This window comes from Podarcis vaucheri (genome assembly GCF_965113315.1).
Source record: "Podarcis vaucheri genome assembly, chromosome: 7".
NCBI classification, from domain to species: Eukaryota; Metazoa; Chordata; class Lepidosauria; order Squamata; family Lacertidae; genus Podarcis; species Podarcis vaucheri.
Window position 1 is genome coordinate 88637504 of NC_138765.1, and position 27954 is coordinate 88665457.

Genomic DNA, 27954 nt, shown 5'->3' on the forward strand with positions numbered 1-27954 from the left:
TGCTTTTTAAAGTCCCATTTTACCAGGAAGAGGTGGTGCCAGAAGCTGATTGGATAGCAGCTGGAGGTGTTCTAGAGTGATGTCCCGAATGGCAGGGATGTGAAACAGGTGAGTAAACATGTGAGGAGATTTAGGGGCAAAAATATTTAGAAGAGCCATGCGGCAATACAGCCTAGCGAGTGCAGCTTCACATCGTAAAAGTTCTCTGTAAAAAGAGAGATAAAGAAAACACATATTTCAAGGGTCTTTAAAAAAACCTCTGTATACACACAATATTTTGTCCCTGAACCTTCTGAACCAAAGTAAGATGTTTTTCAGTTTAGTTGGGTGATATGATAGCCATGTTCAAATATATAAAAGGATGTCAAATAGAGGAGGGAGAAAGGTTGTTTTCTGCTGCTCCAGAGAAGCGGACACGGAGCAATGGATCCAAACTACAAGAAAGAAGATTCCACCTAAACATTAGGAAGAACTTCCTGGCAGTAAGAGTTGTTCGACAGTGGAATTTGCTGCCAAGGAGTGTGGTGGAGTCTCCTTCGTTGGAGGTCTTTAAGCAGAGGCTTGACAACCATATGTCAGGAGTGCTCTGATGGTGTTTCCTGCTTGGCAGGGGGTTGGACTCGATGGCCCTTGTGGTCTCTTCCAACTCTATGATTCTATGATTCTATTTGTGAAATTGCAGGGCTTAAGTTCCTATAGTAGCTTTGCAAGGGAAGAATGGGAGAAAAACAGTACTTGGCCACCCCCGTGGGGTTCATTGGGCCCCAGACCCCCAGCAGTCCCACCAGGTCTAGTGGTCACCAGCTGTCACTGCCATCTCTCTGTGTCTAATCAGCTGTATTAGGGCATTAGCAATCCCTTAGGATTGAAAAATGTGTGTACTTTCCCCCTCTTCCCTTCAACTGTATTCTAAATATGTGTGGTACTGCTTATATTCTTTCACTAGATGGCACTGCAACACAGCTTGCTTTGGCATGCACCAAGAGACAGCAAACAGCACTACAACAGCATCTAGGGACAAAGTATAGCATTCATTCCTGAGAAATAGTTGTTCCTTTACTATCTGTGGCAGTGAAGGGCAAACCTCTCCAGCTGAATAGGACAGGTTACAGGATGACTTGTGAATAAAACTATCAACTAACCCTGAATTAATAAAAGAATGAACAGAAATTAAGAACTGTTAAGTGGCGAAATTAAAAAAGAATACATAGATTCTATAAAAATGGAAAATAACCATTATCAGAGTGTTAGTTGAACTTTGGTGGAGAAGGTCCTTCATAAACACTGTCAGGTTTCCTTTTGGATGTCAGAAAATATTTTATTACACAAAGCTACACCTCTTGGACCGCAGCAGAGAGACTCTGGATGTAGCTGCAAGGATAACAGTCTCGGGCGCACACTCCCTCCCCAATGCTTTAATCTTAATTTACCTGTGAATCTGAATGTTTGTATTGTCCAGAGAGACCAGGCCATTTGTTGCAGTCCTCCTATAGCCAGCAGGTGGTCGTTCAAGCATATCAATAGGGTACCAGTATCTGACCAAGACACCTTCGCTCCTGAGATAAGTCTCTACCTGGACAAGCTCATTCACCTGAAATGACAAAATGTTTTTCACCTGACAACTCTGCGCCTTTGTGACGGACTACAGTAGCCAAAACGCCAGAGCCACCCCACCCAAGCTTAAACATAGCTTCCACTTGCCGAATCAACGTCCAGAACAACTCCGTGGAGCCCAAATGTCTTCAACATCCCACGGATAGCAAACTTAGGCAGGGCTGTTCCTACGGCATTGGTGGCCACGTTGTTACTATCTGGGCAGCGGGTGACGACGGTGAGACCTGAAACCAAGAGAAAGGTGGTCTTAACATTGTGATCTTTGGTAAGTTGAAGCTGGCCTTCTCAAGGAAGCGGCCCCCTTGCTAAAGCTAGCAGCTGCTCCTAAGTCTGGCCTATACAGACCATCCCAAGCTAGAAATGTGTGAGGAGTAGATAAGGACTTGTACATCCCCCAGTCTGTGGCCTGTTGTTTGCGGTTATCATAAAGCAAGTCAGCTCTGGCTGCCATGTCTTCTTGCCATATTGTGTTGGCATCAAGGCCTACGGGAAAGCAGCACAGGATCACGGTGATGAGAAGCAGGGCCTCTGACTTAGCTCCAACTATGATGGCAGCTAAATTCCTTCTGCTTCGTTAGCCTATAGGAACAGAGTGTGGGTGTTCACACATCCATGCCCAACATTTCATGGCTGCAGCCTCAAAACGGTGGTTGTGCTGATGCGAGTGGGTGAACGAGTAACTGCAGCACACCCACCCCAAGCAGACCTTCGCCTGCTTCTCAGTGGAGGTGGCTCACTCATTCTGTTTGGAGCCATCCAAGGCGAGGCCCTGAATCCACCCTTAATCTAACCCAAGGAGAACCGAGGTCAGAGGCCGACCCCCTCCCAAAACGTACCTTTCCGAACTTTATCAATGGTGAACTTATTGGCTTCGTCTTTGATATCCTCAATTGTGGGAAGGTACAGGTCTCGAGGGATGCCCCCGTTTTCCTCATAGAGGAATTCCACTGTTTGCCGGGCTATATCAACCATTCCTGAAACAAAGACCATCCTTCAATTTAGCAAGCCTATGGAACAGCTTGAAGACTAGCAGTTTGGATCACTGGGAGCGAGACCTCTCAGGCAATGGCTGAATGAGCAGGTCACTACAGGCCAGAATCTCTAGCAAATGTGGGAAACCTTTTATGAGTATCTAGCTCTGTACTGAAGCTACCAGCATGAGTTTGAACAAACTGCAGGAGGCAGTGGAAGACAGGAGTGCCTGGCGTACTCTGGTCCATGGGGTCACAAAGAGTCGGACATGACTAAACAACAACAGCTTTGTATTGAAGCAGAGGGATAAGTGTGGGTATTAACAAAGGGGCCTGGAAATTGGTGCTAAATTCAGAAGAGAAATGCTTCTGGTGGACTTACCCAGCTGCAAAGCTCCTTTAATTTGATCCAAGCCAGACTTCCTCTCTGCTTCATTGCGGAACCGCCTTCTAATTGTAGGGAATACTTTGGTCTCCCAGGCTTTCACTAGCAAGGCATAGTGATCCTCCTGCCAAGGAAAGCCAAGCATGTCCATGTCAGATTGAGGGAGGGACATCAGTCCACCCAGCCACGGAATATTTATCCCGACAAGCAGCAGCTCTCAAGAGGTCTAAAGAAGTCTGAGAGCTTCTAAATGCAAAACATCTTTATTAACCCAGAGGTATGCCTCCCTCCCACCTCAACACACACACGTAAATATCCAAGAAAATGCACACCATGCAAACTGCAGTGTTGAAAAACAAGAGTATCTACAGTATATCCAAGTTTTGCTCTGATCCCTCCTTGTGTGAATCATGGCATTTAGAAAAGGGCAGGGATCTATAGATTTGCAGAAAAATACAGAATTCTGTTATGGGGTGAGTGCAGGAAGCATCTATAAGAAGGCAAGCGAAGAAAGAAAGGCGATGCTAATTGAAGCTGAGGAGTAGAGGGAATCCATTTAGTGAGGCAGCTGGCAGCTACACTAATCTGTAAATGTGGGAACTGGTGGGCAGAGAGACAAAGTACCAGGTGGAGACTGCCCTGACAAACTCTTCCTTCCTAAGCTACTACGTTTGTTTGTTTTATTTTCAATCTGTCATTCGGGTGGAATCTGGAACCTGCTTAGCATGGAACCATGTGATGCTGTCAAGGAGATGCGCATATGAGATCCAGTATGGGTTGCATGGATATGGACAACCAGTTTGAGAGGTCTACAAAAGAGGCAATGTAGAAGCTCTGTGATGCCAGAACACCCAGAAGCAAGCATTTGAAGTGAGTTGAAATTTGTTATTGTTAATGTTGAAAGTCTGAAATAAAAAGCAGCTGAGCATGTAAGAACCCCATTGCATTCTGCTTACCCTTGGGATGTCATCATCATCTTCATCATCGCTTTCATCATCTGCAATGGGAGGAGGGTGAGGCTCAGGGCCCGATGTGATGAAGTTTTCATAGCTGAGTTCCATCTTATAATGGCAAGAAGTGTCACTGTCATATTCTGTAATCAAGCAAGACGTCGGGGGGGGGGGGAGAGAGAGAGAGAGAAAGTTGTGCCAACCAACAAATCTGATGAATGCAACATGACCCTTAGTTTAGACGAAAGCTTCCTGATAGTGCTTTTGTTGCATTAATGAGAGGCTGCAAACAAGTACAAACATGTGAAGCTGCCCTATGTGGAATCAGGCTAATTGGCCTATCTGCCCCAGTGTTGCTGACTCTGGCTGACAGCATCTCTCCAGGGTCTTGGGGAAGGAAAAGACTTCCCAGTCTTGTTAATGCCACCAGTAGCTCCAAGTTGTGATGGCTAGAAGTTGCCTCCAGGAGCAGAGGTAGCAAACCTGTGAACACCAATCACTAGGCAGCAGCAGTGGGAGAGGACCAACCAGATGCCCTTGGGAAGCCTGAAAGCCTTGCTTGTGGACTTCTTAGAGCAGGCATAGGCAAACTCTGCCCTCCAGATGTTTTGGGACTATAACTCCCATCATCCCTAGCTAACAGGACCAGTGGTCAGGGATGATGGGAATTGTAGTCTCAAAGCATCTGGAGGGCAGAGTTTGCCTATGCCTGTCTTAGAGGCATCACCTTTGGAAAATAGGATGATGGACAAGATAGGCCTTTCATCTGATCCAGCTAGTCTCTTTTCTTACCTAGGGTTGCCATATTTCAAAAAGTAAAAACCAGGAAACCCCCAAAGTTGTTGAGCTTTTTTTTTAAGGACCCTCCCAAAAAAAGTGATTTATGATTGCCTAAAAAACAGGACAAATCGCAACATTTTGGAAATTACCCCCAGATGTCATTACTGCCTTTGAAATCCAGACCTATGGCAGCCCTATTTTACCAGAAATCTGAGACATTCTGCATGCATATTGTGTGCTCTGTCACTGAACTACAGCTTCTCCCTACTGGCTAAGGGGGAAATATCATTTTGATTGCCAATAATCTAAGTGATTCTCAAAAGGTGGGTTAGAACCACGATAGGAGACAAAATCCACCTGGAAGGTAACACTCTGCAGGCTGCCAGCAGCAAAGTTTTGAAAGGAACAACATCAAGTGTGTGAGTTTTACAACACTGCGGGGAATCAACGGAGGATCAAGAGTAAAACTGACTCTAGATTACAGTTTAGAAATGGCTAATATACCTTGTAACATTGAAACTGGTATAACTCCCTGCTCCAACTTAAGATACAGCACAGTTGCAATCAAAATATCATGCCAACATCTAAGGAACTGTGGGCTTCTCTGCTACAGATCCGAAAATTCTTTTTATGGAAATACAATTCCCAGAGTTCATAAGTGGTGCAAGACAAGTCATGACACTTAAACTGGGTCTGGTCTACAATGTAGCTATGCCTTGCATTTCAGATCCTCATTTGCAAAGGCCGAATGTTCATGGCCTACATCCTAGGGCCATCATAAAAACTAACCAGAAAAAGTTTTTGATTCCTTTCCAAATTAAGGTATTCAAGAAGTAATAGTAATAATAATACAGTGGTACTTCGGGTTAAGTACTTAATTCATTCCAGAGGTGCGTTCTTAACCTGAAACTGTTCTTAACCTGAAGCACCACTTTAGCTAATGGGACCTCCTGCTGCCACAGCCGCACGATTTCTGTTCTCATCCTGAAGCAAAGTTCTTAACCCGAGGTAATATTTCTGGGTTAGCAGAGTCTGTAACTTGAAGCGTATGTAACCTGAAGCGTATGTAACCCGAGGTGCTAGAGTTGCATGCACTTAAATGTCACTTGCTGTCAGAACTCCAGTCACCCTCCACTGGCACGGCTAGCCTGTTTTGCTACTAGAGGGGAGCTGCTCTCCTTACGCTGCTGAGCTGTGGCCACAGCGGCAATCCGGCAAGGTGGCCCATGAGTCCCTGGGTCGGAGGCGGTGCTGGTGCCTGCATCGTTATCGCTATCGGAAGCCATGGCAAAAGGCAATGCTTCAAAGTTGGCACTGATTTCTTCTGCGAGGTCGATGCAGAGGTCGGCGGCGTTTCGGTGAGCTTGGCCTTCTGCATAGGCAAACTGACGAGACCCAAAATTGGCTCGGACTTTGGTGTTCTGCAAGGGGACGGAAGCAAAGCAGAAGGGGTCAACTTGAGTACGCTCTTTGCTGTACTCTGGCAACAGAGGGTTGTGTTGGGCTTACTCAATACTTCTGAGAACTACGGTTTCTGTTGCACAATAACCCAAGAAGCATTTTTTTAAAATGGTATTACTAATAATGCAGTTGTTGTCCAAAAAGGAAATTAGTATTAGAAAAAGGAAACATGAAAAGATACTCCACTGTGCTATTAAAAATATTGAATATTGAACTCTATATCTAATTATTTGGGTTATTTCTAGCCAGCTTCTCAATTCTGCTGGACGCCTAAACCAGGATACAATTAAATAATTTTAATAATGCATATAAAGTAACAAGAAGAGATCCAGATGAAGCCAAGAGAGGACATTAAAGCAAGCTACTAGAGCAGTAGTCCGTCTAAGAAAGGAAGATCTGAACAGCCAGGTTAAAAGGGGCAAGCTCCTGAATCTGTTGCTGGGAATCCAATGCCAAGCCTAATGGAAACTTATTTATAGATCTCTCTAACCACAAAAAGAACTTTTCTCTACAGAACAAACACATCAGTGCCAGGATAGGGGTAGCCAATGTGGTGCCATTCAGATGTTATTTGACTCCAACTCCCATCAACCCCAGCAAAACATGAGCAATTGTCAGGGAGTATGGGGAATTGGATTATTTTTCATTATTGCTGTTGTTATTGTTATATTATTATTATTATTATTATTATTAGTATATTTTTTCAAAACAGAACTAAAAGCAACTTTCAAAAGTGAACATCAAAAACAAGGCGAAAACAACCTAAAATACAACAAGATGTGTAAAAACATTTCATTTCTTCCCTTAGATGTGTGTCGGCTGCTTATGATTACATAATAGAGAAATGGAGAAAGGTACTCTGCACAAGAACAGGGGGGTTTGCCATAATTTTTGCTCCACATATTCAAAGGCCTGGATTTAAGAACAGGATCTGGGGCCAAGCTCTATTGAACTCTAGCTGGGAGATACAGAGGGTGTTTAACCTGCCTTCTTCTGGATGTGGACGACAGGCCACATTCCCCCAGACACATCCTCCAGATATGGCCCCAACCGCAGTCCGCAGTATGTAAAATACACTCGGCCTTTGGCTGGCTGCCCTGGAGGAGGAGGGGTGCCTTCTGCCCTTTCCCAGCCAATGCCTGCAACATCACCTAGGGGAAAAGAAAAGGGTTAAAAGGAAAAAGGTTGTTTCTATCCCTCTGCCACTCCTAATGTGGCTCTCATAAGATGCTTGCAGGTTAAGCATAGCTGACATACCAGGAGAGAGGGTCACATCCAGTCTCACACTTTTCCACTGCAGCAAACTGGAACCGTTGTAGTGAACAGTCCTTCCATTGCTGAAACCATGTGAAGAAAGGGTGAAGCATTAGCTGGAGAAACAATTAATATTTCACTTGAGCACTAGGAGTATTAAGTCCCTAAAAGTAAACTTCAACAAGCCCATGCTCAATTGTTACCGTAAAGGTAAAGGGACCCCTGACCATTAGGTCCAGTCATGGCTGACTCTGGGGTTGTGGCACTCATCTCACTTTATTGGCCGAGGGAGCCGGCGTACAGCTTCTGGGTCATGTGGCCAGCATGACTAAGCCGCTTCTGGCAAACCAGAGCAGCACACGGAAATGCCATTTACCTTCCCGCCAGAGCAGTACCTATTTATCTACTTGCACTTTGATGTGCTTTCGAACTGCTAGGTTGGCAGGAGCAGCGACCGAGCAACGGGAGCTCACCCCATCGCGGGGATTCGAACCGCTGACCTTCTGATCAGCAAGCTGTAGGCTCTGTGGTTTAACCAACAGAGCCACCCACATCCCAGTTGTTACCATACTGAGATAGCAAAAAACAATCAGACCTTTTGTGGAGCATCAAAGGGCGTACAAATGTAAATGGATGTAAACGGGCTTGCGCTCAATACCTGGGGCAGATTACGGGAGGAAGTTACACAGAACACCAACACCCACCTCGCTGGTCTCATTCTGGGACCCTCATAACAGAAATAAAGGTTGCCTGATCATGAGTTCCTTAAGATATCTGACACTAGATACTGATACAGCTTCACAATAACCTACAACCTACTTGTGGAAGAGGCAGGTGCCCACGGGGTTGGTCCATGCTCCATCACGCTTTTCTGCTTCCGTGGCAAAGCCAAACGAAACAATCGGCCCTGTGTCATCATCTGTATCTCCGTAGGACACTATCTCAATCTCCCAATAGAAGGATGGTGCCTGGAGAAAGGAGCAAAGCACACACACGACCATCCAGGGATTAACCCAGAATAAAAGGCACTCCCCAGCACCTTCTGAATCAGTATTTGTGCATGCTTGAAGACAGGTGAAGAGGCAACTATACCCATCATGAGTTCTCACCTGTACCGGGACTGGTGATGTGGCGTAAATGAAGGTGCCACGAGGCAGCCCTCCACCGGCGCTGGGATCCGCAAGGAAAGTCACGGCTGTAAGATGTGAGGAGAACATACAGGCTCGCACAGGTGGGAAGACCCTAGAAGGATTCCAGGTGACTTCCTTGGGCTGAACCAAGAAGAGAAGGGCCTGCATTTAATTATACATAACTGCAATGTGTAAACTGTTTTTTTTGCCTGCAAACTCCAAAGTACACTTAGCATGAGACATTCATGAACAGATATGCAATTGGACATTTTATGCTGTAATACTAGCTCATCATCTGCCTTCTTCAGGCACCAAAACAGTTCAAGGAGGAGGCAGGCTAAGCCTCTGCATATATATTTACCTGCCTTCGGTCTGCCTGGAGAGGTGGCGGTGGGGGGCGAGCGCTGTCACGATACAGCATCCTTAACCTTTCACACTGCACTTCTACAACAAGGAGCCGCTCCCCTAGAAGATCACAAACAAAGCCAGCAACAATGTGCCTGTCAGACCTTCAGATGAGAATGGGGCCATTCACTTCAGAGTCCTCCTAAACCATATTTTTAACTTCTGAGTGTGATCTCAAAGACCTCAAAGGTAGAATTAGAAAAAGACTAGTTAACTAGCGAAGTCAGACTGCGACATGTTGTTTCAACTGTTTATTCATACAGCGGTACCTCGGTTTAAGAACAGCCCTATTTACGAACTATTCAGTTTACGAACTCCGCAAAACTGGTAGTGTCCCGGTTTGTGAACTTTACCTCGGTCTAACAACGGAAGCCGAACAGTGGAAGGGCACCGGCGGCAGAAGGCCTCATCAGGGAAAGTGCGCCTCGGTTGAAGAACGGTTTTGGTTTAAGAACGGACTTCCAGAACAGATTAAGTTCGTAAACTGAGATAACACTGTATTAGTTTAATCCTGCCCTTCCTTCAAGGAGCTCAGGATGGCAAACGTGGGTTGTACCAAAGAAACTGAGCCAATACCATCCAGTGAGCTTCAAGGCTGATACTCTAGCCAATATACAACATGGACTCCCCAGTTAGATTATACTTCTGCCCCTTTCGCAGTAGATGGTAAAGGTAAAGGGACCCCTGACCATTAGGTCCAGTCGTGGCCGACTCTGGGGTTGCGGCGCTCATCTTGCTTTATTGGCCGAGGGAGCCAGCGGCGTACAGCTTCCAGGTCATGTGGCCAGCATGACTAAGCCGCTTCTGGCGAACCAGAGCAGCGCGCAGAAACGTCGTTTACCTTCCCACCGGAGCGGTACCTATTTATCTACTTGCACTTTGACGTGCTTTCAAACTGCTAGGTTGGCAGGAGAGGGACCGAGCAACAGGAGCTCACCCCATTGCGGGGATTTGAACCACCGACCTTCTGATTGGCAGGTCCTAGGCTCTGTGGTTTAACCCACAGAGCCACCCGTGTCCCAGTCACAGTAGATGACTAATAACATCTTTCAGCAGTGAGCTACTGGTAGCTTATGGACTCAAACTGGCTTCCAGATGGCAGCTAGTTGGGCTATCATGCTCTTCAGGGGGGTAAAGTGAACCCTTTAAGCTCCATCTGGCTGTAGGAAAGAGAAACTGAGAAATGCTTCCTTTTTTTCTCCCTTCAGAACAGATCGCACAGCTGTCAGATGTAAGTAAGTAAGTAAGTAGGACCACTTCTGGGGTGAGGATGTAGCCACTTGCCCTGCTTCAGACTGGTCAAACCTAATTGCCAACCTTAATTTAATTAAACTGCGGGCGCAAGCCACAGCAAAAACACACACTGTATCTTAAATATGGGTCAAGCTCACTGCTGCATTAAGTAAGACGGAGTTCCTACCAGGGCTGCATTCCTGGGCAACGAGGTTAAGGACTTCCACAGCAGCTGGACACTGCTGGATGAATTCTTCACAGAAGGAGCTATCCTCCAGCAACTGTGCCATCACCAGGCATGCTCTTGGGAGACAGGGCAGAGGAGGAGACAAAAAGGACAAGAAGGATTGAAAAATCCTGCCAGAACATAGACGAGATTACACAGATTGCATTGCTGGCAGATGCCTTCTGTGTTGCCGGCAGAAACAAGTGTCTTGGGGGAAATAATCCCTTGCCTGCTAGTTAGGACTACTGGTTTTCGTTGTTCATTAGGTCTCACTGGGCTTTTTGTGATAAAGAAAGTGGTGGGAAAAGGCAATAGAAAGCATGAGATAACAATAGTTGACGCAACGTAATAAAAACCTTCCTGCAAACAAATCAGAATGAATGCTCAACACAGGCAACAACCGATTAGGCCGGGGAAAATATTCCTGACCCACGCGTACATCAGCAGAGGGAGCATAAGCCTACCCCACCCTGATATGCCCTGCCTCCTTTTCCGGCAACCTCCAGGTTGCCACGTTGCGAGTATGCGTTGTCAAACGTCAATTGGATGCATATAAATCAGTTGTTGCCTGCATACAGTTGTTACCCTCCTTGCAAACTTTATGCAAACAAATCAGAATAAATGCTCAATGAACAGGTTGCCTGAAAGTGGCACAAGTCCTTTCAGTATAGCCATGCACTGTATCCAGTGGATATGTTTGCTGTTTGCTGAATAAAGGGTGAAGACAGACATAACGTAGAGCAGTGAGTGATCTGGAAGTGCACTTGTGGTGCACAGCTGAGATGCACTTTTCCTCTATAGGCCAGAGCTCCAAAAAATCTGGTTCTACAATAGGAAGCCTCCTATCCATGATACTGACGGGCTGCCCTCTGCAATGTCGCCATGGAGCAGCTTTGCCCTTCTTTGCTATAATATTCCATATAAAATTTAAAATATTGTAGGCTGCTTTCTAGGCAAATGTCTATCCCAAGGAACTTACAATTAATAAAGTAATGAATCAATTACTAAGTGTTCATTTTACACTTTTCATAATAAATAGGAAGAGTGAAGCTCATCAGATTCACCATGAGCTCTGTCTTCTCTATCTGTCTTCACCTCTTCTTCACTTCACTTCTGAGGTGCCATAAGCCCTCTTTTTCCAGGACATGTCCTCTTTTTCATGGGTAGAGGCATCATAGTGATCCATAGTTAAAAGTAGAAGTCTGCATTTATGTCCTCTTTTCTGCTCTTCAAAATACGGCAACCCTACAGTTCCAACCCACCTAGCAAAGCACCCAGCCCTTCGTGGTACCTGCCTCCCAGCCACAGCTCAACCACTGCCAGAACCGCCCCCACTCACCTGGTTCTAATTTCAGCAAGGAGTCGCACCACTGCCATTACTGGAGTTGAGCCATCTCCTGTTGCAGGAAGTGAGGTATGAATAGAGAGACTTCCCTCCTGAGGAAGCAACATGGACTGGACTGCCTGTACTACCTTCTCAGTAATGGACAGTTTATGGAGAGGCAATGCCTGGTGGTGGTGGAGGAGGGGGCACGGTAAAAAGTTAAATTCAAGTTGTTAGTTTCTGGGAAATGAGGGAATTACCTGGAGTTATATAGCCTCATTATTACATCGTCACAAAAACACATTGCACAGTTTAAAAAGTAACAAACCAAGAAGAAAATGGCAAGATAGCCACAAAAGCTCAATGATTTCCATTACATATCACTGGAATAAAACTTTCAAACTGCCTTCTTTACAGAATGCCCAAACTGTCCCATGTCAGCTTTTCAAAACAACAACAACAACAACAACAACAACCCACTCATGAAGTGCCCCCTCTAAAAAGCTGCTCAGATTTTAAACTGCAGCTTGAATTTGACAATTCAGTCCTGTAGCCTTGCATGCAACAACTCACCCAGTAGCTATATGTGACAAATAATCTCATGCAGGGAAGTAAGAGGGCTAGCAGAAAACGAATGCATCTCTGTCCCACCTCCAGCATCCCACACTGGTTCTGTGCTGGCCACAGAGGAAGGGAAGCCTATCCTTTCTCCCCCAGCCCACTTGGTATGAAGCAATTACAAATCCACAACTAACTGAGGCTAGTTTCCTATGTTCCCATGGTGGCCACAGATGAGAAGGCTTCTCTTGAAGCTACTGGTTTCTATAGCAGGGTAATAAAATAAAACTGCAGGCCAGCAACTTTTGTTGGCTTATTTACACGGTTGAAGTATTACGCTCAGCGTTGGATTTTAAAATGACCTTACCTCTGATCTTGGAACACAGAGCCTAGATAATGGAATAGTTAAAATGTCTGATGCTTGGGAGGTCTTTCTACAGTCTATACTGGTAGGCGGAAATTTGACCGTTGCTATACCTTCCTGTTCATTAATAGATGCCACCACTCCAATGCTTCCTGCTATTCCCCTACCCAAAACCTATTGAAAAGAGAAAGAGGGAACAGTCAGGAATGAAGGTTAGACTTATCTGGGGCTATAAATAATTCACTGCTATGGATGAAGTAATAAACCTAGCACACGGCACAGAGAAACATGGCAGCCATAACAGAAAGAATGGTAGGGTTTTATATCCTCAAACAGAAGCTTTGCCACTGATTTGCAGAACAGAGGGTGGGGTGAGGAATTAAAGGGCGCACGGCCAGTCACCTGCACTTCAGAGCCAATTTTGATCGTCTCTTTGAAGCCACCAAGAGCGCAAAGAGCAGCGACTGCCTGGCGAGCAATCCTTTGAAGTTTGGCGAGTTTCCTTCCGCTGCTGCTGCCATTCTCCAGGATGCTTTCTGCATATTTTCCCAGCTGAGGAATATACATCAGAGCACGCGAAAGGACCTGAGGGAGTATGGGAGATTGCTAAAGCCAAGGTTCCGACAAATTTGTCCAGTAGCACCTTAGAGACCAACTAAGTTTGTTCTTGGTATAAGCTTTTATTTTTCTATAAAGGGGCTTGGCTAGGAAAGCAAATGGAAAACAAGGACAGGGGTAGGGGTGTGGAGAACTGGTCAATTTCAGCCTTTGACAACTTGTAGTATTTTTGATACTGGATTCACTCCAATATTTTGTGGTAGGCCCTACCTTTGCATAATTGCTGTCTTCTGACTGAATTCTAGGTGACTTTTTATGCTTACAGAAGAAGCTCATGTTCCAGTTTGGGCAAGCGACTCCCCAACTTTCATGTTCACACCCAAGAAGCTAAGGATCCTTCCCTGACTTACTTTTTCAGCTGTGGTTGTCCATATCTGAGCTGCATTGGATTCTGGTGCCATGAGCAAGCTGTGGAGCAAAGCAATCACCTCTGCCGCCATGCTGTTTGCTACATGGCCACTGATGAAGGGCCTCACAGGGTCGGTTCTGTTGAGAAAAATGAATGGTGGGCTGTAAGTTGCTAATCCACCCCTGTCAGGCCCAAATAACTCTTTGATTAGCAAGTGTAGGTGAAACCAAGTGGATGACAGTAGTGGAAAGATCTGGCTCCATGTCATCTTTGCCTGCAGCAGAACCTCAAGCAGAACCCTCAAGGCCTCTCTGCCTGGCCCCACATTTTACCAGCCCTACTCCATTAGCCCCTCCGTTGCCTTTTTCTGGCAGGAAAGTGTCCTTGAACTGTGATAACGCTTTCCTGGATAAAGGATGGAGACATGGGTGTGCATGTCAGAAACCTTCAACCTTTGTGTGGGTAGAATATGATGCACTGTACAAAGGCAATACCATCCACTTTTGCCTGTGGCCCCGACCACCACTGGGATGCAGCCTCTGGAAGACTGCCCCCAACGGATTGTGGCCCACACAGCCTGAAAGAGGTTTCCTACCACTGGTCTACAGGGAAGCTAACCAGGGGTCAGAGTGACCTTTGATTAGACAAACCAATTGTGTGGCCGAGATTATGGCTGTTAAGACCTTTGACTTACAAAGAAGATGACTGTGTATGAGACCTTGGTGCTTGGAAAAAAATGAAGAGGAGAAAAACCTTGTAAGTTGATAAAAAGGACTAGTGGATAAAAGTGAGAAATACCTTGTTTAGTGACTCAGCAGCTGATAAAGCCATAAGACGAAAGCAGCAACAGCATGCGCTTTTGAGAAAATGCTGAAATGGGATGTGCTTAAAACCAGTTTGGAGAAATTACAAGAATATTTAAGTTTCTTCCTAGCAGAGTTTGAGCAAACAGGGAGAGTAGAGAAGTCCTATGTCCACCTCTTTGTGACCATCTCTAAGCAACATAGATATATGCCTGTCCCCACTTAAACCTAGGGTAGAAGAGTACAGTCCACTTTCACTCTACATCAGGGTATTCTGGACACCAGAATTCTGTACCTGGCAAGCTCTGAGTTCCGCTCCCTGCAAATGGAGATTTGTGCTGTTTTCTTTTTGTCCCCAGTTGACAGGCCACTAGTGCTTTCGGGACTGACCGTTTCTACCGGTGGCCCCACGCTCACGATCAATCCGGACTGTGCCCACTTGGTGGCCTTCCGCAAAGCAGCTGCTGCTTCCTCCGTGATCACTTCGCAACAACCACTCTGAAAAAGAAACAGCTCTTTTGCAACTCACACAGTATTTGGAATGAACAGGCCAATGCCATTTACCCTAAGGCTAACACTAGAAATCCCTCTTTTTCTAGTCCTGCAGGCTAACTACAAAAGCATCAATTGGCAAGCCAAATCTTCTTGCTGGGGAAAAAATTGTAATTATTATTTTCACTTTTGCAAAGCAGATTAAGCTATTCACACAATTAATTTATTTTGCCCTTACTTTGGTCATATCTCGATCCATCTTAACCACCTTCTCCATATTGGCTCCTGTTCCAAGGCGAAATGGCCGACCTTCTGAGCTACTACAAAGGGAAGGATAAAACACAGAATAAATGTTGGCTGCGGCATCCAGATTTCTTAACTGCGTTCTACAGAGCTCAAATTACCTCAGCAATGGCTGAAGCACTTCATGAGATGACTGGTCTTCCCGCTTATGTATAAAAATGGAAAGTTTGCCATCCACAGCCTCACTCTCTTCTCCTGGATCTTTGTCTCCTTTAAGAGAACCTTTTGGGCTGGCTTTTGTCAATGAAGTATCAGGTTCAGAAGCAGTTGGAGAAAGAACCGTCTGACATCCTGCAAGCGAGGAAAACAAGCTTTAAGCAATAGCTGTAAACACAGTCTATACCTTTTCTGGTAGTATACAAATACTAAAGAAATTTAATTCATAGTTTGCCCTGTACCAAGCTACAGGAATGGGCAAGCTAATAACATAACTCCTAGCTACAATGATGAGACCATCTATTGTCCTAATCCTGAAGTATCTCAGGCTTCCAAAGGTCAGTTTGAAAAAAAATGTCTCACACTGATTCCAATGGGTGTAGGCTTGGTCTATAGATATGCATATGCAGCAAAACGTGATGGTAGAGTCCTGCTTGGACTGTAATACTTTAAACTGCAAACAGGAATATTGAGACACTAACGGGTTAACACAAACAATTGCCTAGGTCAGACAAAAACATCTAAGTTTTGAGAAGTTTAGCTAGCTCCTGAGACTCCTTTCCCAGTTCTGATCTTTTGCTAAGTTAAACCACAGAGCAATGGAAGAGGGAAAAGAAAGCCTTGCTAGTTTTTCCTGGCACATGGTTTTTACTTCAAAGAACATTCAAAAATGGCATTTCTGTCTGCAGGAAAATCATTTCATGGTGGCGTCTTAAGATCCACTGCACTGGAGAACAAACTTGCAGCATGAAATGGTCCTGTCCTGTCCTAAGGATATTGCATGTGCAGACTGAGACTTACAATTTGAGCAATAGAGGTTCTCTGGGGAAGAAAAGCCCAGACTTGTGGTCCAGCTACTGGGAGCATCTCTCTGAAAAGCCTTGAGGTCCAAGCTAAGCACATATATGGGAGGCTTGAGACAAGACTCCAAGGCAACCTTAAAGGCTGAGCTGGAACATAGGGGTGGAAGTGGCTTGTAGCATCTGCTGGTCCAGACCCCCAAAAAGGCTATGGGAGATCAGGGCAGACAATGGAAGCACTGAGGCAACGTGCTTCTGTGACCCACCCCTGTAACGTTTTGTGGAGGTTTCCAAGCTGTTATAAAAGGAGGATCATAAAAGTGAAAGATGCTCCCTGAATTCTCATGCAACAATGATTAGTTTCTCAAGATCTTGAGCATTCCCTACCTGGTACCACGTAATCAGCCAGTTTTGCTAAGAGCAGGGAGGCAATTTTAGAAGCTGGGTCACTGGGGTCATCCTGCTCACTGTTCAGGGAGGGCACAGAGTAACTCCAGGGTGGCAATTCAACATTCCCACAGTCCTCAACACTCATGAGTGGAAGAGCAGCACGGCAGAGTTGAAGGATGATGAGGACCAGCTTTGGAGAGGGACGCTGGTCCAAGAGCAGAGAGAGAAGCTTGGATACACAGGCTGGTTGGCTTAGGATTGCTTTGCCAATGTGACTCCTGAAAGAAAACAAACACCAACAGCTTTGAATGCATTTTTCAAAAAATATCTGTCTGTCTGTCTATCTAGCACCTACCCTTTTCAACTCTCTGGCACCCTATCTGCATAACCTAGCAGTTCTAAAGTATAGATGCCTTTTTCTCTCGCAAGATTGAATGTATTGCCCTCGGCTATACTTGAGGGACGATTCCAACAGATTCCACACGAAAAACGCTTATGTCTCTGTGGAGATGGCAGCACCGAATTGGTGGTGCATGCCCTTCTGGCTTGCACTCTTTATAAAGACTTGAGGAATGAGGTTATCACCCCTCTTTTATTGTCCATTCCAGGTCGCCCAGCTACTGCCACAGTGTCTTTTCTCTTCGCAGATCAAGATGAGCAGGTGACAGCAAAGGTTGCAAGGTTTTTAGCTGGGGCAATTAAAATAAGATCCATTTGACTATTGATTCAAAACCTTAAAATGTATTTTATATAACTGACTTTTTATTTCTATTCTTTGTATATTGTGTTGTTGCTTTATTGCTATGGCCAATGGCTGATGCAAATAAAGATACACACACACACACACACAGTCTTGAAACAAAATCAGGTGAAAACAGGATGTTCTATACAACTTGGGTTCCAAGCCTGTCAAAATTGTTCTAAGTGATTTCTCAACTGGAGAGTAGAAACAGAGCTAAAGAGACTAGAAGCAATGCATTTTCAATCAGGAACGATTGTGAACTGTAACCATTTATTTAGGATGTGTTCCAGCTATTGCTGGGATTAACAGTGGGTTTGTTTGGCTTTTTGTTTAAAATGACACTTTGGGAGCCAAATTACAAGGCAACCTTTTCCACTTTCCATGGAAAAAGGCAGGAGGACCATCTCTCACAACAACACAGCTTTGGACAAAATAAAAGGCATCGAAATTGGCTGAGTCATTTTAAACAACAAAACCTTCCCTATGACTTCCCACAAAATTCAAGGGACACAACAAGATTGCAGAGTCAACTCAAATTAATCTTCCTATTTACATTAATGACACAACATACTAAGAAGAAAATGTGCTACAGGAAACTGTGGGTGTTCTGCCACCCAAATGGATTTTGGTCCAGTAGCATAGCATATCAAGCTGCTCAAATATACTTGATTCACTCAAAAATTTCAATAGTTTTTTTTTTTTTTTTTTTTTTACTCTAAAGCTCTGCCACCAACATTACTAAAATGAGTTCATTCTAGTCTAAAGTGTGATCCAGAGAGCAAGAATTCGGCCGTACCTAGACAGGTCATTCAGGAGACTGAGCACATCCTGCAGGGCATCATTCCCAGCTGCCTGGTTGCCACAGCACTCTGTGGCACGTGCCAGGTGGTTGGTTAAGAGACTGGAGACCTGGCGAGCCAAACCTGAGTGCACAGCCTCAGTTGATCCACCTGCAAAAGGAATATAAGTGGGATCATAGTTGATGAGATCCAGCTAAAACACACTGAAAAGCTATTAGAAAAAGCAGAACACCTATAATGAAAAATGTAGATTGGAGGTTGTAGAAACATTTATTGATTTATAACAGTATTTAAATACCACCACTGATAAAATATCAGTTGGTGTACAGCAACATAAAAACAACATAAAATAGTCCTGAGTGGGCCCTTTAGATATTTTTGTTGGGTTTGGGGTTGTAAAACGTGAGTTAGAAGATGGTTGCTTTTGATTTAGATGCCCTCCTGCATAGGAAAGTCAAAAGTCCACAGGAGAATTAGAAGTGTAATAGGATGTTTTGCTCAGGAAGTTATGCACAGGAGTGTCAAAAGTTCAGAGTCTAGCAAGGAGCCAAGGAGAAAAATAAGCATATCCAAGAGTCTATCTCCTGATTAGCTAAAAGGGGTTGAGGTGGGAAGTGATAATGCTGTACAGAATTCAGTCTAGACACTAGTCTGAAAAAGTCGAGGAGTCAGAAACTTGAAAAAGTGAAGAGCTGCAAAAAGGGATGAGATGCTTTATTGGCATGACCAAACTTGGCCCTCCAGCTGTTTTGGGACTACAACTTCCATCATTCCTAGCTAACAGGACCAGTGGTCAGGGATGATGGGAACTGTAGTCCCAGAACAGCTGGAGGGCCAAGTTTGGCCATGTCTGCTTTAAGAGAGCTGCAGCATTGGAAAATGAGAGTGTAGCTGGACAATGAAGCAAAAAGGAGCCAGGGGAGTTTTACACTAAGTTTATTGCCACTGAATACTCAGTTCAACCAAAAGCTTTCATATCTCTTTACTGCACAAATATGTTGTCAAGCATCTTAGTTCACATAACCAGGGCCAGGCCTGCAAGCCCCTCCTACCTTCCTCTTTCTCCCATTCGACACAACGGTTGGCTAGCACTTGGAATGCAGCCCAAGCCATGGTGGCCACTTTCTGCTTCTTTGTTTGCTTCTCATTTGAGCTGGATTCGGTCTGGCTGCTTAAACTGCACAAGCGATCCATCAGCTGGACAAGGCCACTCCGCACCAGGCACTTCTCTTCACTCCTGCCCAGAAACATGAACCACGACAGTGGGGTGACAGTAACATTTTAGCCCTCTTAATACACACCCAAGTTGAAACCACACAACAAATATACAGCGTCTGTCAATCTCATTTCCTGCTTTGCTGCTGTCTATAATACCATGGTGTCTTGTGCTTAACTATTTTCATTGTTCTAATTATATTCTGAATGCTGAGTCCCATGGTGAAGCTATGGCCAGAAAGAAGAGCAAGATCTTTAACTATCTATAGGCAAATTTGGACATAAAAACTGATATGGGTTGCCTTGGCATTCTCAATACAATGTGAAGTTGCTCTAGCCATTTTCACACTAGGGCTCTTTAGAGCTACTAAGGCATTGCTCTTCCACAAGCATCTAGAAACTGAATTACGGCTACAGTTCTACATAGCATTTAATGTATGTTCCCATATTCCCCATAATAATCCCAGCATGCCTATTCTCATAGGCAAGATTCTAATATGTTTATTCAGAGGTAAATTCCTTTCAGTTCAGTGGGACTTGGTGCTTTAAAAAAGTGTCAGTGTCTCCCTGTTTGGTGTGGTTTAAAGCAGTTTCTATTTCTCCCAGTCCCCCTTGATTAGTTTCTTCTTCAACCAGGTCAGAAAAGAACTAGTTTGGGGTGGGGGAAGAACTAAAGGGCTGATATCTGGAAGAATCAGGAACTGCTCTAAACTGCATCAAAATGGGGAGACCTTTATGCCATATACCAGTAGTCAGACAATTGTTCCATCCAGCTCAATTACATTGACACTGATTGGAAACCTGGGGAGCTACGTCAAAACGGGACTCTTTCCCATCACTACCTGAATACACTGGTGATTGAATCTGGGACCTTTTGTGTGCAAAGCATGTGTTCTACCACTGAATTATACGCCCATCCCATAATAACCAATTAAAGGGCTGATTTCAGAGAGACATTACTGAAATTGTCCCTTTAAGCATTTCCTATACAGTGGTACCTAGGGTTAAGTACTTAATTCGTTCCGGAGGTCCGTTCTTAACCTGAAGCTGTTCTTAACCTGAAGCACCACTTTAGCTAATGGGGCCTGCTGCTGCCGCTGCGCCGCCGGGGCCCGATTTCTGTTCTTATCCTGAAGCAAAGTTCTTAACCTGAAGCCCTATTTCTGGGTTAGCGGAGTGTGTAACCTGAAGCGTATGTAACCTGAAGTGTATGTAACCCAAGGTACCACTGTAATCATTCCCTCCTGGTCAGCAGCACTGATGAAATCAATTTGTATTTACTTATCTAACTTTTTATTAGCACAACTGCACCTGATAAAAATACTACCAGTAATTCAAAATGAGATTGGGGGGAAACTCAGTTTGTGAAGACAAAATTCCAGCGTTGGGGGAAGGGGTGGCATAACAAAACAGCAGCAGTGCAACCAGAAAAGGAACACAGAAAGGTGAGGGAGGTATCACCAACCATTTTTAAAAATGCTTCCCATGAACAATTGCAGGTTATTGGTAAAGCTTAATTTTGGACAGATTTCCTCATGTAACAGGATACTCTGCTCACAAGCTCTCCCACGGTGGAACATGCCTACCTGGTGTATGGTATGGTGCACAGCAGGCCAATGCTGTTTGCACATGCAATGGGGTACCGAGCGCAGAGTGCCACCACAGAGGTCATGGTCTCCCCAAAGGCTTCCTGAACTTGCTCCACCATCCCACCGCAGGTGAGTTCTTCAATTCTGTGGGAAGTTAAACAGTCAGGCCCTATTAAAACAGACTTTTCAAAAACATAAACTGCTCCAAATCCCTGGAGGATTCAAGTGTGAGGTGCGATGTAAGACAGAAGGGGCTTTTTCGCATTGAGCCAGCCATGCGTTTTAGCAGCTTGCTGCAATTAATACCCACACCCTTGAAAAGAGCAAAACAAAATCCAATCTGAGAGATGGAAGAATAAAAAAAAAATTATGAAGGGAAGAGGGAGTCAGAGGCCTGTTAAATTACAGACTTATGCTGCTTTTTAAACATGAATGGTCTTTCTTCAGGGAACCCTGCAGACTGGCAAGTTGGACTTACTGTGACATGTTGTTCTGGTCAATGCATTCAATAAGGGGGTGCCAATTATTACACAGTTGCCTAAAGAATTTGTTCAGCTTTCAAATTTGTCGGAACCTTGGCTTTAGCAATCAATTTCAAGGTGGTCTAACCAAGCACCACTCAAAGGTGTCCCTGTGATACGGTCTCATGCCACGAGCAGTGCCATTTGGGCCATCTCCAGAGTTCCTTCAATAAGTCTGTTTTTGAAGAGAAGGCTGACTCCCTCACCGCCTCTGCCAACAATCCACATTCCCCTCCAGCCCTCTCCAGATGTGAGTCTCTGAAGGGAACTTACCGGGGGCCTCCTTGAAGCACCATTGTGACTGGACCCACAAGATGCGTCACACCACCAACACGAACAGCTGCTGTCAGGAGCTCTCGCATGTGCACCAGGGCCTGTTTTCTGGTGTTTCCACGGTGCCACCGAGTCTGAGCAGCTAATAGGAAACTGCTGCTCGATACCTATGAGAAAGGGATGGGTGAATCCTGTAACGTTGCCGCTGGGGACATCAGCAATGTTTCTGTTTGTGATGGCTGGCTGGTTCAGAGCGTACCATCTTCCTTGAAGCAGGCAAAGTGAGGGTTACTAATAAAAAGTTGTATGTAGTGCAGGGGTTGCCAATGAAGCGCTGTGGATGCCAGCGTGCTATGGTGCCCACAAGTCTCAGTAAATATCCCTTCAAAAAGCCACAATGCACAAGTGGCTGTTTACTCTTCCTGCTCAATTCCTGGCTTGCACTATGTCCCCTTAAACATACCCACAGTTCACTGGATGCCAAAACTAGACCCCTGCCACTCCTTCCATTCTGAATAGGATTTAGGGTTAATAGCTATATTTTGTAGTCCTACACACTTCTGAAATCAGGTCTCAGTCTCTGGCATCTCCAGCTAAGAGGATCTCAGGCAGCAGATCTGGGTCATTTGCAGTTAAAAGTAGACCAATGGCCTTAGTATAATGCAGCTGCAGATGTATAATGACTTTCGACAATGTGAGCCTTTCTACAAGGTTTCTACAAACCCCGTCACCTGAAGTTCAGCAGGTGGTAGATGAGGAAAGGGGTCTCTTGGTCATGATCTCCCATTTATGGAATAGTCTTCCCAGAAAAGTTCACCTGCTGATATTGTTGGTATCTTTTTGGTGCCAGGCAAATACTTTTTAAATCTGCTTGGTCATTCCAGCACATTATGTAGCTGGTCAAGCATGCTTTTCATGGCTTGCTGGATTTTGAAGATTTGATGATTCTTCGCTGGTACTGCTTTTACCTAGTGTTCTATTGTAATGTGTTTGTTGCTTTTATTCTATACAGCCCTGGGAGACATTGTTTTGTTGCAGAGCATGCACAGGTATGAGAATTCATGCTCTTTGACTGCAACAGTCTGATAGGCACACTAACTTCTGTCACTGGCATGACTTACTGCTTGATCAGGATTGGTCCCGATGAAAGCAAACAGCTGCCCCAACAAGACACTATAGGTGGGCTTGTCTCGGCTGTCCTCAATGGTGAGAGACTGAAGAAGAGTAAAAGAGCTGCTTCTGTGACTAGTCACATGGCGCCGCCTACAGAGAGGAAAAACAGATCTTATTAAGGAGATTCAGTCACCTCCAATTACACTGAGAGGGTAACGAAACACTGGCTGAACTTAAAGGAAGTGAGAGACAACATATACCTCTGGCTTGACCGCGTGAACTCTAGGTCATCATTTGCAATCATTTCAAGATCAGATGGTGCTGACATACTGCGGAGGAAAACAGGCTGGCGAACAGCATGGGATATCACCTTTGTTTCTGACGCTGCTTTGCAAGCTGTAATGTTAAGGGAACAGAAAGAAGCTTTGCTTTATTATTATTATTATTATTACTGCTGCTGCTATTTCTATACCTCTCTTTATCCAAAGATCCCAGGGCTGTGTACATTAAGAACATAATTTCATAATTTATGCAGCATAATAATAAAATAATCATAATAACAGTCCCTACCCCATCCCCACATTTAAAGAGAAATGCTTTTGCCTGGCATCTAAAGACATGTAATAATGGTGCCACCACAGAAAAGGCCCGATCCTGTGCTGTCATCCTCTGAACCTCCCAAGAGAGTGGGAACATAAAGAAGAGCCTCGGATGACAAACACAGGTTCCGTGTCAGTTTGTATGCAGAAAGGTAAGGTTTTATAGGTCAGCACCAGCACACTGAATTGGCAGTCAGTGCAGCTGGGCCAGGATCGGCGTTATATACTAAAACAGTTTCGTTCTGGTGAGCAACCTGGCTGTCAAATTTTGCACCAGCCCCGTGTATAACAATTGCAGTAAGCCAACATAGAGGTTGCCAGAAAGTTAGGCTATCCCTGTCCAGATAGGGGCATAGCCGGGCCACCAGCTGAAGCTGATGGAAGGCACTCTGCGCTACTGAGACCACCTGAGTCTCAAGCGACAGTAATGGATCCAGGAGCACTCACAAGCTATGTACCTGCTGCATACAATCCCCCCAACCCCACCCCTGCTCCAAATGAGGTTACATAAGATTAACAGAAACAAAGACAGGTTGATTAATAAAAACTTGTATCGGCTGGGACTACTGTTAATATGTTATACCTCTCTTTGTTACTTGTAAATTCGATTTTCTTTGTATTATGGCATGTTATATTTACATTTAGGAGATGAAGCAGAATTAAATGGAGTAAGAAAAGGGAGAAGAACCCACAACACTTTCCTCCTATCCCTTAAAAACATTGCTGCTGCTTTCTTCTTGCTTCCTACTTTCATTGCTGAGTTTCTACTCTTAAGCAGCTTGCAAATTGCAGGAAACACTGCTCTGAGAGCATCTTTCGCTTTAAGACATCAGATTCTTTTCTCTCCTTACCTGGTGTCTCTGCAGGTGTGCCAGATATACTCCTGGTAAGCCCAGACTGTGCAGCAATGGTGACATGCAAGAGCAGCTCTGCTCGGTTCATCAGGCTCTTGACCAGTGTTTTTGTTTTACCCATGGGATGCAAAGGCTTCTGAAGCAGAGAGTTCACTTCTTGGAAGAATTTCTCCCTAAAAAGCAGTGAAGTTAAATCCCACACAGGTCGGATGTCCATTAGATCTTCAGAAACACGTTGGAAGAGAACATGCAATGCTATTCAAATCTGAGGTTGCATTAGGAGAAAACCTGGATATTGGAAACCTCAGACTGGAACTTACAAATGTACCAGCCCCACACGTACCAATCAAATAAACCACCCAAATAAAGAGGACAGAATTTCTACCGAATTCAGCAGCCACACTAACCTGAGTGAGAGAACCATATTCTCGAGATCACTTCCATCAAAAGAAATCTCTTTCATTGAACACAAAAGCTCCAATTCTTTCATTTTGCTCTAGAGAGAAGGGGAAAATATACTGAAAAGGGAGGCCAGATATTGCATTTTTAGGTTGTATAGTGCCTTGCGATATTTTATAGGAAAGCATGGTTATTATTTTTTTAACGAATAAATAGAATAGAATATATCTGATTCAGGAGATAATGTGGATTTTTTTGTTGATTATGTGGACAGGAAATCTCCACTTCCATCTGTGAAATAAAATCCATCTTTCCTCTTCAGTGGACAAATCCAGCACAGCATTGGTGCTCTGAGCTAGTTACACCGGATGCATTAGGAAGCAAAGAACGCATCAAGATTCAGTTCCTTTCATTTCCAAACTAAGAATCAACCTGACTGATTAGCCCAGCCTTACCCACTTGGTGGTCTTCAAATAGGGATGGACAAATTCAGTCAATTCCAGTTTCTCATATTTTTAGTCTTAAATTCAGTTTGACACTTTCTGCATCAGTTTACAATTTAAAAAAAAATCCTCATAAAAATTCACCAGCATTTTAGTGTGAATTTCTCCTACTATACACATTTCCCAAAATATACTGTATTTTGAATGCTATTTTCACCAATATATGCATTTTAATGCATGTTTTCCTCTAAATCACATATTTTTGTACACATTCTTTGGTTGGAGAACTCCATCACAAAATCTGAAGAAGTGTGAATTTTGAAAGACAGCTGCACTATGGTTCAAAATATTGTTCCAGGAAGTATGAATTAGGAAAGTAAACTTTAAAAGTGGACCAACACAATTTTCTCCTCCGCCCCTTCCTCCAGCTCTTTCGGACAACATCTCCCATCGTGGTGGGGCTAATGGGAGCTGGAGTCCACAACATGTAAAGGGCGTCAGGTTGGGGAAGGCTAGATTAGCACATATCAGGAAGAGAATCTGGTTCCAAAAGGGTAAAGACGCTCCAGGTAGCTAAAGGCAGGAAACTCCCACCAAATATTAGCTGGAAAGGAAATACATATCTGCAGACATTAGTTAGGCCCTAAATGCACAGACAATGCCTTTGCAGAGCACCTTCCCCTTACCAACAGATCTCTAATTGACTTCAACATCCTTCTACATTAGGGTTATGAGACATCCCCGGTTCCCGGGGACAGCCCCCGGACTTGCAAATCTGTCCCAGGACAAATTCTGTCCCTGGAATGTCCCCAGATTTGCAAATCTGTCCCTGGGAAACGTGGCAGCAGCAGCCTCAGCAGCCCGGAGCCAGCTTGGTAGCGCAGTTGGCTCTGGCTGGCTTCAGGAGCTGCTCACTACTTGCTGCCACTGCCATTGCCAAGGGGGAACCGGGGACGTCCGGGGATACAGATTTCCTGCGACCTTCCCCCTTTGTTTTGACAGATTGGGGGAGGCTTCGGAATTGCGGGTGGGCGGCCGTTGCCCAGGAGGGGTGCAAGGCGTGCGGTTTCTCTGCCAGGTAAGGTGCAACGCCCTTCTTTTGCACCCTGTGAAACATAAATGTGCAGAGTTTTTAAAAATCTGGGCAACAGCCAGCTGCCCACGACTCCTGAGCCTCCCCCGATCAGACAAAACAAGGGCCCCTTGGTGCTACATAGGAGCCCCCAGCTCAACTGTTTCAGGCAGGAGTCTTTCCCAGCCTTTCTAAAGATACCCAGGCCTTTTGCATGCAAGGCAAATGTTCTGCCTTCACCAAACCTGCAGGTTCCCTTTCCCCTTCAGTCTAAAGAATTTGAATTATACTGAAACAATTACCCAGAACCAGACCCATTTTCTAAATTGTCTGGCAGGAGTAGAACACTGGCAACTATGTTTGCAATTCCCTCAAACTGCTCGCTTCCAGTTGCTCGATTTTATTACCCTGACATACTGAGGAAACCCTCGGATCCTTTGGAGACGCCTTTCACTTACCTCTATGCCTGCAAAACCCGGCTGTTCCTGGAAGAAACAGCAATCAGCATTTGCAGCTTAATTTCCAGCACAGGGTCGATCAGTCAGTCTGCTTCAAAGTGCCCATGATTTGTTCTTGGGCACTAATAAAGCCAGCACAACGTTTTATAGGAAGAGGGAAAGAGTACAGCAATTCAGAGAAAGCATTGCCTGAGTTCCTCTGTTCTTACCAGCACTGAAGGGGATCAACATATGATACTCACCTCGTTAAAATGATAATCATAAAAGAAGGGCACATTGTTCTCCAATTTCCCATGCATGGCATCTTCCACTTCACTTTGCCATTTCTGTTCTAATTCGGCGACACTCTGGGCGAAAAAGAAAAAGTGGGGGGATGTGAAAGTGTTGGAGCATCATTACCAAAGGTAAGGGGAAATGTGCTCAGTGTGCTAAGAATATAAGGGTCCCCCTGGAGATATACATATTAATTATAAAGGGACCGCCATCTTCTTTCTCTACACCGGAAATTTATTTTTTTTGTAGCATTTTTACCTGCAATTGTCTTTCCATGGCATTTAGTTTCTTAAACGTTTCTCCCATAATTTTACAAAGCAAGTCATATTCTTCTGCATGCTCCTCTTGATACTGGAAGTTTATGAGGGACTGGAGTGCATCAACCAGGTTCAAATGTTTGATCACACACGAAACTACCATTTCTTCCATTATGTCCGGCTGGATGACCTCTCTGTTGAAGGTAAGAATGAATCAAAAACGAAAAGTTGGTAAAAAGGTTTTTTGGCAAATGGGCATGACAATTCTGTAGATTCGTTTGGCCTGAGAGTGTGGGTCCACTGTGAGGGTTGGAAAGGGCTGTACGGTGGAACCTCTATTCACATACGGAATCCGTTCCAGAGGTCCGTTCGTGAGTCGATCTGGGTCGCTGGTAGAAGTGCTGTTCTGCGCATGTGCATTAGGCGGCACCATTCTGCACATGTGCAGACAGCAGCAGCCGCTTCTGCACATGCATGAATCGTGGCAAACCCAGTATTTACTTCTGGGTTTGCTGCGGTCGCGAGTCGAATTGTTTGCGAGTAGGAGCGGTGGTAAGTCGAAGTTCTATTGTATAAGGGACCAGTAATCTACCAACAGGGACGTGGGTGGCACTGTGGGTTAAACCTAGGACTTGCCGATCAGAAGGTCGGCAGTTCGAATCCCCGTGACGGGGTGAGCTCCCGTTGCTCGGTCCCTGCTCCTGCCAACCTAGCAGTTCGAAAGCACCTCAAAGTGCAAGTAGATAAATAGGTACTGCTCCGGAGGAAAGGTAAACGGAG

General features: G+C 44.8%; 1 protein-coding gene across 4 annotated transcripts in view; it reads right to left on the reverse strand.

Annotated features, from left to right (window-relative positions):
• HECTD4 (HECT domain E3 ubiquitin protein ligase 4) overlaps positions 1-27954 on the reverse strand; it is a 110965-nt gene that overhangs the window by 25774 nt on the left and 57237 nt on the right. For 3 of the 4 annotated variants that reach the window (XM_082229627.1, XM_082229625.1, XM_082229626.1), the window contains exons 26-56: positions 27176-27368; positions 26887-26991; positions 24680-24768; positions 24270-24445; positions 23080-23215; positions 22828-22969; positions 21707-21873; positions 20910-21056; positions 19161-19345; positions 18105-18258; positions 16564-16844; positions 15322-15511; positions 15156-15237; positions 14721-14923; positions 13624-13759; positions 13058-13240; positions 12659-12829; positions 11749-11918; positions 10371-10486; positions 8907-9010; positions 8525-8707; positions 8235-8383; positions 7419-7498; positions 7149-7312; positions 5884-6121; positions 3927-4063; positions 2968-3094; positions 2451-2588; positions 1702-1838; positions 1431-1591; positions 24-205 (exon numbers count right to left, since the gene is read on the reverse strand). In XM_082229627.1, the coding sequence (XP_082085753.1) occupies positions 24-205; positions 1431-1591; positions 1702-1838; positions 2451-2588; positions 2968-3094; positions 3927-4063; positions 5884-6121; positions 7149-7312; positions 7419-7498; positions 8235-8383; positions 8525-8707; positions 8907-9010; positions 10371-10486; positions 11749-11918; positions 12659-12829; positions 13058-13240; positions 13624-13759; positions 14721-14923; positions 15156-15237; positions 15322-15511; positions 16564-16844; positions 18105-18258; positions 19161-19345; positions 20910-21056; positions 21707-21873; positions 22828-22969; positions 23080-23215; positions 24270-24445; positions 24680-24768; positions 26887-26991; positions 27176-27368 (4826 nt within the window). The remainder of the gene's footprint in view (positions 1-23; positions 206-1430; positions 1592-1701; positions 1839-2450; positions 2589-2967; positions 3095-3926; positions 4064-5883; positions 6122-7148; positions 7313-7418; positions 7499-8234; positions 8384-8524; positions 8708-8906; positions 9011-10370; positions 10487-11748; positions 11919-12658; positions 12830-13057; positions 13241-13623; positions 13760-14720; positions 14924-15155; positions 15238-15321; positions 15512-16563; positions 16845-18104; positions 18259-19160; positions 19346-20909; positions 21057-21706; positions 21874-22827; positions 22970-23079; positions 23216-24269; positions 24446-24679; positions 24769-26886; positions 26992-27175; positions 27369-27954) is intronic. The other variant, XM_082229628.1, reaches the window with a different exon arrangement.